Source organism: Salarias fasciatus, chromosome 23 (genome assembly GCF_902148845.1).
Source record: "Salarias fasciatus chromosome 23, fSalaFa1.1, whole genome shotgun sequence".
NCBI classification, from domain to species: Eukaryota; Metazoa; Chordata; class Actinopteri; order Blenniiformes; family Blenniidae; genus Salarias; species Salarias fasciatus.
The window spans coordinates 25,939,941-25,952,555 of NC_043766.1; the positions used below are offsets into that span (position 1 = coordinate 25,939,941).

General features: G+C 39.5%; 1 protein-coding gene across 1 annotated transcript in view; it reads left to right on the plus strand.

Annotated features, from left to right (window-relative positions):
- The first annotated feature begins 3,917 nt into the window (after positions 1 to 3,917).
- col24a1 (collagen type XXIV alpha 1 chain) overlaps positions 3,918 to 12,615 on the plus strand; it is a 103,492-nt gene continuing 94,794 nt past the window's right edge. Inside the window, exon 1 of the mRNA XM_030083515.1 lies at positions 3,918 to 4,370. Coding sequence (XP_029939375.1) covers positions 4,318 to 4,370 — 53 coding nt within the window. The 5' untranslated portion in view covers positions 3,918 to 4,317. The remainder of the gene's footprint in view (positions 4,371 to 12,615) is intronic.

Consider the following 12,615-nt stretch of genomic DNA (forward strand, 5'->3'; position numbering starts at 1 on the left):
TTTTTATGAACTTTTTTTTTCTTCTAACAACATAGAGTCAGCATACAATAGACATGTGCTCTTTGTACATTATGTAATATGAGATCATATGGAAGAACTTTGTCTGTGTGCACATGCTGCTGTAATCTGAGCGATGTCTGACCTGTGTGTATTTCTACACCTCTGCAGACACTCTCCAAAGGCACTGGTCTCTATTGCAATTTAGACTTCAGCATAACACATTCACTGCACTGGACAATTTGCTGGATAAGTTATGAAACTGCTGGAGGGGAATACCACATGTTTGGGTGTGGGGGTGGGGGTCAGAGGACACTCATCTGCATCTGCCCATTTCTTAAGCGAGAGATAAAGGAGAAGTGATCTGATTCTGATTATAGGACACCAGTCATTTTTCTGGGGTTTACATTTAGCTATTCAGGGCATCATGAACTTATTAATCGACATCTGGACATGTGAAAAAAAAAAAAAAAAAAAAAAACAGAAGAGAGATGATTAATCTTGAAAAGGTTTACTGTAACTCTCAGCATATTATGCTGAAGACATTGTAAAGGGCAGATATGTTCTGCAGGACATGGATTCAATGATTTCATCAAGGTTTTAAACACACACACACACACACACACACACACACACACACACACACACACACGCACAGTCTCGTATTTCTATCCTTGTGGGGACCGTCCATTGACTCCCATTCATGTCTAGCCCCTAACCCTGACCCTTACCCTAACCCTAACCCACACCACAACAAAGCCTAACCCTAAAGAAATGTTTTTGCACTTTTACTTTTTTCAGTAACAACAACATGGTCAAGAAAACACTGTTTCTCCTACTTAGGACCGGAAAAAGGTCCCCACAAGGCACGTCGTTCCACGTTTTGCTATCCTTGTGGGGACATTTGGCCCCAACAAGGATAGAAATACGAGAACGCTCATATGTGGGTGTGTGTGTGTGTGTGTGTGTGTGTGTGTGTGTGTGTGTGTCTGTGTGTGGACAGATATAGATAGACATTTATAGATGCAGATATAAATCCAAATTTTACCAAGACGCCTCAGTAGATGGCAAATGCTTTTCATCCCCACACCCCATATGAAAGATATTATTTAAGACACCAGTGTCTATGCCAGTTCTGTGCCACTGAGCATTCATGTAATTATTTGTTCACAATGTTTATTCATTGTGTTGTCTGAGAACCAGCATCTCGACATTTTTGTTTCCTGGAAGTGGAAGAAAACATCTGGTCAAACTATCCCGAGATGCTGGCTGATGGCAAAGCCAGAGAAAGAGAGAGAGGAGTGCAATCCGTGCACATGCTTCCTCCTTGGAGACAACTGTGTTTGATGAAGAGGGGGAAGAGAGTTTGACCCACTGCTGCAGACCCACTCAGAACTTTGGAAACCTTGTTTGCAGGCATGAAAAAAAAAAAACCCTCTATTAACCTCATTGTTTATGGTGGCTGGCAGTGCTCACTGAGGGTTTCCATGTAACTTTGAACCTGTCTTACATTACTTCTACTTTGTGCGGTGTAACTGTTCACTGTAACTGTCTTTTATGTTGTTTTCAGGTTAAAAAACACAGTGAGCACCACCACCTGGGAGTAGCGGCAGGAACTGCTCTGTCTCCTAGTGGTGTCCCCCCAGTTCCCTAAACTGCAAACCATATGGAAGCCCACTCCAGTCTGACTGGGCCGAGGTTGTGGGGATCGAGAGGAGGATTCTGGGGTGTGTGTGGGGACGGGCGGGGGTCTGAGGGACCTACAGAGACTGGTTTGTTCTAGGTTAATGGGTTAGTCTGGATAGGGGATGGTGGAAGTAGGCTAAAGCCTGTTTGTTGGTGGAAAGACAACAAGAAGAAGGAAATGTCATTTTGGAGGGAAAAGTGTTGCAGTATTGTATTACAGTATAGTCATAAAAAGTCTTGTCCCCACATACATTCAGTGTAACAACAAACATGATAGACTCTGCTAGAGTGCATACACCCAATAAATGTTTCTGTAAAACTCTGCAGATGGATTTGATGCAAAACATAAAGCACTAATCTTGTTGAGATAAGTAAATTAATAACTAAAACTCAGATTTCTTGATTTTAGATCCATTTGTGGTCAGAAAAACAACCAGTTTTATTTTTGTAGAAAAGACTGAAAACAGCTGTAGCAGTTTTGGCGTTTCTATCAATACCTCAAAATTTAATTCAACAAACTAAGTGTGTAGTGTTACACAAACAAACAAAAAAAATCACAGTTCAGCCTCAGTTACAAGAGTTGAACTCTTAAAAGTGTTACCACAGTTTTGTCTAGATAAGTTGTTGCAGAAATTCTATACAAACGTAACATTTTGGAAATTTTCGTTTAAAAAAAATTCACACAGGGTGGGCCTTCCTGGTCCTGGAGGGCCGCAGCCCTACATGTTTTCCATGTCTCCCTGCTTTAACACACCTGAATCTCATGGCCAAGTCCAGCAGAAAGCCAGATAACAAGCCACATTGCAATCAGCTGTGTTGAAGCAGGGAGACATGGGCTGTGTCCGAATGTCCACACTCTGCCCTAACCCCTCAATCACTATATAGTGCTGGACTACATGTTGGACTTTACAGTGCCCTGAATCTGTTGGCGATCCGGACACGCAGCTCCCTACTTTTTCCCTCAGCGCTGATCACGTGACCATCGGTTGATACCATGGTAACCAGACGCACCGGCTCACGAAGACGTAATTCTATGAAACAAAAAACATTTGCAATTTTTTTTTTAATGCACTCTTATTCTGCATTTTAATTTCCATGTCATCTTTCTAATCATTGAAGAAATTCAATTCATACATTCATCCATACTTAGATTCGCAATGCCGATTGAGCCATCTTGGGACCATCGATGCTCACTACTTTTCAAGATGCACTGTGGGAAATTTCAAGACACACGTGTCTTGTGCGCAGATGCGTGTGGATTTTGGCCTGTGGGTTGCATATTTGATCTCTGATCTACATCGACAGACATAGAGACATATACTGGAAGGTTAGGATGTATATCTTCGGAGCTTTAAAGGGTTAACATCCAGCAATCCTCTCCATGTTTAGCTCAATCTTGAGTGGACTGTAAAATGAGATCAAAGTGATGACTGCGAATTTTCCAATTGTTTTACTGCAAAGATGTATAAGGGCAATATAAAATGTTTTGTTTATTCTATTAAATATAGCTTTAGTTTTTTAGGACAAACATAAAAATTGTATTTCAGTGATGCCTTCAATTTAAACGTGGTGCAATATCACACAAAAAATGTGTGTCCAAGTCTGCTGAAAGACCTAAATTTGTCTCCCAAAACATTTCTCTAATTTAGACCAATAATAATTGATAACATCCATTAAAGCTGTTCTTCAGGAAGGGGAAGTGCATTTACACCACTCTCTTGATAGATAAAACTAGCCTTGATATGAGCTTCTTTATTCTGGATGACAAATATTGGCAAAACAGAAGAGTCTTGAGCTGCAACACCTGTAAGATTTGCATGTCAGCGAACAGCTTGAACTGGAAGCAGCTTATCTCCTCCATTTGTTTTTTTTTTTTTTCTTCTTTCTTTCTGGCATTATGTCTGCGTGCGTGTGTGCGTGCGCATCTGTGTAAGCAAATTTTGTGCTGCCCTTTTCACATGCACCCAACAATGCTAAATATATTGTGCTGCCTGGCACAGCACCAGCAGCAGAGTAATCCAGTAGTCAAAATAGACAACAGGCAGCGGAGGGCTCGAGCCAAAACCCCGATCCGTGATGTCACGACGAAGTAAGTGGTGAAATCCAACACCACCAGCTGGTAGGAGTTGTGATGGGGTGAATGCGGGTCCCCTTGCATCAGTGCAAGTCAAGGCACATAGCAGAAACCACCGCCTGGAGGTAAAGACGCACAGAACTGTTGTGTTGGAGACTAAAGAGGAAGAAGAAGAAGAAGAAGAAGAGGAGGCAGACTGCTAATTCTCTGAATCCCTCACAGCAGAAACTGCTGCAAACTCTCCAAGCCGCTTCTTTTCTCTCTCTCTCTTTCCTTCTCTCCAACTGTGTGCAACAGTTGCGCGTCTCCACGTTGGATAGAAATAGCCTGATCACTGCGCGCCGCAGAGCGCAGAGGATCCGAGGCTCAGGTTTGAGAGAGTGGGAGAGATCCCTTCTTCCAACGATGAGGAAACTCTGAGGTGGCATTACGACTTGTCCACTCCGTCCACTTTGCGCGTCCCTTGGCTGCTTACCAAAGGGTTAGCCCATGTGCAGGTACCCCCTTGAGTGTGATTCTGTTTTCACCCAGATCTCTGCTGCCTGGACAAATGCATACAAATGCATTTAGGAGCTCAACGGACAAGGAGTGGACACGTTTCCGCGGCAGCAACGTAAGTGGACATTTGGTTCATACTGTGTGCAGATGTCAGGAGCGACTATGCGCCTTTGCGCCGGTGGCGAGGCTGCTCCCAGAGCAGGGTTTCACTTGAAATGGCTTCAGCGGTTACTGTGGAGGTTTTTCAGCGTCTGTTCCTGACAGGGGCGCCAGTTTGCAGCTGCAGGTCTTTTTTTTTTTTTTGGGACCAAAACTTAACAGAAACTATTCACCACTGGAAGACACGAGTGGTCTACTTCGGAGATTTCTACTTTTATTGTTTGCTTCACAGGATGCATCCATTTTGAATTTAACTGCAATCAGTCTCAGTTCTGCAGACGTCTAATTTACGCTGCTTTCCAGCTGTAATTTCCTCTGAAATTTTGCATCTGGACATTGACCGTGCTGAAAATATTCTTGTCAGATTTTGTTTTGTACATGACAACTGATGTCTTGGTTATGAACTCACCACGTGAGCATGTAGTTTGATATCTCCCCCATTATTGTTTGAGCACCATGTGGTCTACTGTGGAACCACCTTCTTTTTATTTATCTTTCACTAACATAAACACTGCAGCATGAAGAGAGGACGAGAGAGAGAGAGAGAGAGAGAGAAGTGTGTTTGCGTGAGAGAGAAAGAATGAATGAGGATGTCTAGAAAGCTAAGATGCTTATTCAGCAAGTACTAAATCATCATATTGTAAAGTGATTCAAGCAGTTAAGCAACTGTGTTCTGTCCAAATACTAGTGAGTGTATCAAACCAAGTATCCAGGCTCTGAATGAGTAAAATCTAATGAGCACCATTAAAGCTAAACATTCCTCATGGAAGTGTGCATTATTGGCCACTAGCATGCAGGTTTTGTTGTCTTGCTAAATTCAGCTGGGTATGTGAACATCAAAAAATGTGCATACCCTCAGAATGTATTTAGCAGGAATTATCATTTATTTTCTTATATCAGAAGTGAGTCCAAGTTGTCTGCACTCTATTATGAATCCCTTCCAGATAAGATCTTAAAAAAAAAAAAAAAAGTTGAGATCACAAAGCATTCTGTTGTTTTCTGCTGATAGTGTCTGTTCAGTGAAAAACAAACCTAAGACTCTGAGAAATTCGTTTTTTTTCCCCCCCACATCCTTGAAAGTAAAAGCGAGCCTTATGGGAGAAGCGAGTTGACAGAGAATAAACGTGGCCTCCCCTGAATTTGCAGGCAGAGTTAGAGTGAATGCATCAGTGGTTAACTGGCTCCTCAGCTCCAGACAATCACCCACTGTTGTAGACATTGCTGGCAATGTTTGAACTGTATAGCTGCAGAACTAAGCGCATGCCGTCCCCTGAACAGCTTGAAAATGCAAGTTTCTTAGTATGTGGATTCTCCACGTGGGATGTGTTATGTAATATAAAGTCTTGTTCAATATGCCGGTGACGCTTATCTTTTTGATAGCAATGTTCAAAGAGATGTCTGTTGTCGCCTCATGTTCATGATACACTTGGCGTTTCCGACCATATCCCAGGATGACTTTGAGTCTGATTGTTTAACTACAGCATTTTGCAGATCATTAAGTATTGTGCAATGATTGTTGTGCTTCCATAAACCTGCTGAAGAGATGCACATGTTTTCCGAATATCTCTCAGCAGCTTTCACATATGAGAGCACATGCTTGATGAGTACAGTCCTGATTATATGGTCATATTTAATCAATACACAAGGGATGATTCTCTTTCTGTGTTAGTTTTACTTTTTTTTTTTTTTTTTTCAAAACATGAACAGATGATGTAGCTCTCCCTGGGGTTACTATCACATTCAAGTATTATAATTACTTTAACATGGCATAAAGCTTTTGTTTCCTCTCTCTTCTGATTAAAGTACTGCAGAAAAAAAAATCTTAGTAATAGGTTACATGTTTACAGCAGTCCCATAAAAGTCATGCTAGGTGATGTTATGGGTTATTGATATGCTGTAAATTATATCCTTTTGGTTTAACGTCATAGAATAACCATAATAATGATCTATTTTACTGTGTTTTTTTTCTCCCCGTTGAGCTGCTTAGACTTAAATCTGTGACGATGCAGCTGAAGTGATTTTAAAGAAAAAGAGTAACACTTCACATGTAGTTACTCATTTTGTGAAGATGTTGTGTTGAAGACTGTAGCTAAATAGTTGCTGCTCCTGCTGAGAAATGACAAATTATTGGCTTTCGGTGAGGTCCATCAGGTCAACTTTTGTCCCTTTCCTTTCATTATTATTTTGTTGTGAGCTCCCTCACTAACTGTGACTGCACCATAACCTCTCTACCTGTTACTGTAGAATACTCCCCTGTCATGCCCCTCATACTCATCAAACTCCTTCCTTTGGCCTGTCTGCGTGAGTGAGTGTGTGTATTAATCTCTCTCAACATCTGTAGGTCCCTCCACATCAGGAAAAGGGCAAACCAATAAAGGCCCGTGGAAGTTTACTCACAGTCCTTTGTCTGCTCACTGTCTTGTGGACTAAGTCAATCTTTACTCTGGTCTGCAGTGACCTCTTGACTCCGAGCACCAATTGAGTGAGCTGCTAACGTTTGCACTATGTCCAAGAAAAAGCAGACAGACAGGACATACCGATTTGGAAAAAAAAAAAAAAGCTTAGATTCATATTTTTCATTCTCGAGTCACTTGCAGTAGTTTGCAGTAGTTTCATTCTTTTAAGCCGTGCCAAATGAATGATTATAAATAGACACGTGAGTCTTGGAAAGTTGCTGGGATGCAAATTTTTGCTGCTGGCCATTTATCAGAGGAGGAAACAACCTCACTTCGTTCTTTCGTAATTAAGTCATTATGATCTGAATATAGGTACTAAAACTGAAACGCAGCCAGCAGCAGCAGGTATTGGCAGTGGATGAGTCAGATTTACCCATCCAAGAATGTTTTTGTTCAGATTTGGAAGCAAAGCATGCAGGAACAAAACACCTGATTAGCAAAAAAAAAAAAATGTAATGTTTTCATTGAGAGGGTTACCTTCTGGGTTTCAGCACGACGAAATGTGTGTGTTTTGTGTGTGATGCTGTGACTTGACATGACTCAGCTGATATTTATGAGATGCACAGAATTGTTCAGATGTCTCATGTGCCTCTTTCAAGCACCATGTGATTTCATGTGTGTCCACAGTACTGCTTTCCTTCTGTTGTGAATTCCACTTTTTCCTTTTTTTGTTGCCAAGGGGGCATTTAATTGAAGAGGTTAGGAAAATGTTTCAAGGTCAAGCTCTATAAAGAAGTTTCGGGGCAATGACTCCACGTGAGAGCACTGCATGCAGCTTCCTGGTTTCCTGCTGGCTGACGCAAACATCAGCTTGTAGTGGGGGCGAAGTGAGACAGGTCAGTCAAGGTGACTCCCATCAGGTTTGGTTAGATGGTCCAACATGTCCTTACAAATCAGAGAACCGTTTTTGCCAAAAGCAAAGAAAAGACGAGCAGCTGTTACTTTTACACATTTTTTTTTTTTTTTTTTTTTTACCCCAACACAGTTCACAGTAAACGTGCAGGTAGATCATTCTATGTAATCCAAAAGAAGATGTTTAACTTTTCCTGAGCTATTTAGATAGATTAACAGCTTAGTATGCTTTGTTGCAACTAATGGACTTGGTAAGAGGCCTGTGAAATTAGACTTGTAAACGGTGTACTGTGAATGCCACTGTTCACAAAACGACCTGAGAGACATCAGCGGTGAACGTGGGGAAATTGTTTCCCCTTTCCTTATAAGGACTGTAAATGAACTTAAGTGAGTTTGTTTCTATTTGCCAAGTCTAATTGAGCACTTTGCCTCTCCGTTTGCCGCTCAGCCTTTTCCTCACTTGAATGAACCATTGTTAGCGATCCAAGCTAATTTTACGGGGAGAAAGGCAAGATCTGTTAGAGCGGGAGTGATTCATTGCAGAGGGGAGTTTTAAGTTGTGATTATTTATAGTCTTGACATGACACCCACTCCCCACATAGTGGTATTTCCCTTAGTCAACACAGCCCTGTTTGGGGAGCTTTGTCTTGTGTTCAGCAGTCTCTTCCATTAACTGCTTGGACTGAGAAACATGTCAAAGCATACTGTCACTGTATGCTCTGAATTACTTCAAAATCTAATGAGGAAATTGTTAAAAACTGTTTAATCTACATTTAGTGTATGCTGCCTTAGATCGACCACTCTCACTCGTTTGTTATTGGAAAATAAAATGGTTGAAATATTTGTTTTTAAAAATCCAATGCTGGGATGGGAATCTGTGGAATGGTTGGAGTAAGGTGCTGGAAAATTCCCACCTCTCACCATAGATGTGGTGCGTCAGTGACCTGAGTCCGTTTGGTGGCCGAGCCTGGGGGTGCTTTAAATAACCCACAACAGGGAGACTGAGAGAAAAAAAGAAGCGGTCTGAATCAGCATCAGATGGCCCCACACACTCCAAATGGGAATGTTAAGTGTTATATTTAGTTTAGTTGTTTTTTTTTTTTTTTTTCTTCCCTTTGGTGTACTTTTAAAAGCTGCCAGCCTCTAAGCAGAACCAGCTCCTCATTGGCCCAATAAATGTCACTTTTATTCCCTCTCTGCAAATCAGTGATTGTATTCCTGCAGTATATTCCCCCACTCATTTCCCTTTATCAGTTTCTCCCGCTTTGGACCTACAGTATGTTCACGGCTGAGGAATGTCGCACCACTTTCTCGATGGGGAACAGGTGACAGGCACCGTTCAATGTGTTCCAATTTAGTCCCAGCTGTCTTTTCTTGTTGTCCGCCTAGTTTTCCTCCTCTCTGCCTTTCATTATATTTTTCCTCCAGTCTGCGTTATTGCGCCGCGAAAACAAATCTCGACTGAGACTAGCTGGCAGATATGGGTCTACAAAACACTTTTGGAAGTGGTCGTCCCTCCCCGTTCAGTTAGTCCAACGCTCAGAGGTCACAAAAAGATGTTTGTAGGACATCTATCATGCTGTGTGGAGCTATCACACTGCACACAACAATCCCTGAGGGTTTGAGGTGTGACAGCAGCCTTTGATTGATGGCACTCCTTTTAGTCTCACACAGCTGCATATTAAAATAGCAATAGACTACTGTCTCCTCGTGCGCTCTGTTGCAGCCACCAAACAATGTAAGTGTTGAAAAATTATGACAGTAGTCACCAGAGCTACTTCAAGTGGTGGAAGCAGCTGCTGCTTCGAACAAGGCTGCTGATGTGATTGATTTGGCCTGAAAATGCAGAGTATGCTTTGAAGCTTTACTGTAGATGATGAAATACTGTGAAGTATGCTGCAGAGTACATGTACAAGTAGTCTGGAGTACTTTTTTTTTAATGTGATACTAAAGACAAGTTCTGATATTCATGTAAGAGAGAATATTTTGGAAAAGTTTTTCATTAATATATTCATTCCAAAACCAATTTGCATTCATCTTGAACTGTTTTCATTGACTAGATTGTCGCTAACTTCAGTATTTCACAGAGACAGCTGCCAGTTTAAGCAATTCTTACATTGTATAAACAAGAACGACACTATAGACAATGACAGCTGAAAATATGGAGGCCACAGCATCTTCTAGACATGAAAATTATTACATTTTGTCCAAAATGCTAATGTTAAATTCCGAAAATTTGTGAATTGTTTCAAACAAGGTAATCTGATTTCACCGAGGGATCACTCCGTGACTAAGATAAAACATAGCACATTAAACAAACAAAAAAGCAGACCTCATCTACAAGACACACAAAGACAATACAGGAACAAAACTGTCACATCATTCATGTTAGCTTCTGAACACCACACATAGGTTAAGTTTAATATGTTCTAATGTATTTTCTTCCCATCATGAAAGCTGGAACAACCTTTCTTTGGCCTGTCTCTGATCCTACAAAGAACTGTATGTCCTCCCTCTGCAGCTGTAAGGTGGGCAGTGCCACCTAGAGGTGGGGTCAGTCAGGGTCAGAACAGTACAGCTGCATACATTTATGCAACCTGCAGTGATGCTGACGTGCAAGTACATGCTGTATCTCACTGTGAGATTAGAGGATTTTGAGCCCGAAAAACAACTATGAGGAAGAAAGCATTAAAAAAGTACTTTTTAAAGACTTTAATTTTTTATTGTTTTTTTTAATGATGACCATATTGTGTTTTACACATACCCTCTTTTTGCAGTTTGACCATTACTTTTGTGTAGACAGTGTTTGTGGCTTTCAGATTATGTAGGTCTTTTAATGCAAGAAGACCTTTGGGAATGAAGAGCCATTGCTTTACATCTTGGGAAAAAAAATCCTAAAAGACAGGGGGAAACACTTGTTTCTGTAAACTTTAGCTGGGGCTTTTCCCTCTTTGTGGTCATAGCTTTGTTGAGGCATGCTTTCATGGACTGCATTAAATTGTTATTAACTGACTATGCCTTTGAGACAAAATCCATCACAGTCTGGAAACAATAAAACATGACACAGAAATGCTCTCTGCTTGGCTTTTCACTACATTTCAGGACATAAAAATGTCAAAGTCAAATGCCTTCATAAACACAGAAGTCAGGTTGTGTTTTAAAGGGCTCCAGGTTTCCCTTTTAAATGCTCTAAGTGCGGGTTTCAGCTGTTAGGGTTGCAGATAATGACGATTCATTCAAATGACCATTCTTCAAATTGTTTATCTGATTCACTCTTCAATTGTTTATTCAAGTCAAAAGTTCTAGATGTTTGAAAAAAGTCTTTAATTTTGACTTGCCAGCTTCATGTAACTTTAAAATAATTTTAATACCCAATTATGGTCAAGATGCTTCATAATCCATTTGCATAGTTATAATATGCACATGTACAACTCCACTCTTACTAACATTTTAACTAAAAAAAAAAACAAAACAAAAAAAACTTAAAATAAATTTATATTTCTTGAGTTTTACAATTTCATCTTTGAAGACAGTTTCCAGTGATTTTGAAAGACCTTTAATAATCGATCTGATCGTTAGGTGTTTTCTAATTGGTCTTGCTTCATGATGACCTGTGACCTGTGATGACCACATCTGGAAACGTTTACATTTCATCTGGTCTCTTCTCAAGTTTTTATCCATCTTTTATATGGCCAGACTCAGGGAACATCCTGGACTGATCAATACTTCGTCACAGGACAAACACAGACGGGAAACTCAGTATGAAATTTAATCAATCTCGTCACAGAATTTCCCTGTTTGAGACCAATAAAGTAACGCTCTACTCAAACAGGCAAGACTAATCCATCCCATAAGACTGGATAGAAACACCATATAATGCCTAGTGCAACACAATGACTGCTCTGTTTAGGATATCTGGATTTTGATTGATTAATTGATTTTCATAATAAAAAAAAAGATTAAAATTAAGATGAGTTCCCAAAAATTGTAACACTGCATTTTTCCATGTGTACATTGTGTTCATAAAATTAATGACAATGATGGTTTGTCTATTAATGTATATCCAGTGTATACAGAGGGTTGTATTTAGATTTCTTTTTTGGGACGAGAAAATAACATTAGATACAGGACAGTGGAAGCAAGGTAGAAAAAAGGATATAATCTTTTATTTCTGTGACTTGATGCCATTTGGAAATAATTTAAAACCATAACTTCTGAAATACATTAATTTATGATTAGTTTTGCATTCTCCTGAAGATGCTATTTGTAACTGACAGTGATGATGATGGTGATTATGACATTTCAGATGCTTAAATTTAACAAAATTAGTCTTGAAAATGTCTTCAACGTGGTTTAGTTAGGTAACCATTCATTAACTATATCTATATATATATATATCTATATATCTATATATATATATATCTATATATATATATATATATATATATATATATATATATATATATATATATATATATATATATATATATATATACTGTATATATATATATATATATATGTATGTATGTACACATATGTATATGAAATGCATTTCTTTAATGCACTGAACATTTCTAAATAGAGTTTTGAACAAATTGAATATTTTGTTTTCAAGGAATCCTTTCTGAATAGTAGTAGTTGTTTTGTTAACAGTATTTTTAAACACTGAATGAGATCAACCTTATCTGAAGGGATATGAGGAAAATGTTCTATATTGTGCTTGATGAACCTAAACACCTAATCTAAACAGTTATCATTAGTAATTGAGTGCATCCATGAACTTTCTGTCTTGGCAGAGTCAATTCAGATTGTTTCACTGGATGGTTTTTATGTAATTTTGGCTTCTCTCGTGAGTTAAAATGGTTTTAATTAATTTTTTTTGGCATTCAAGTC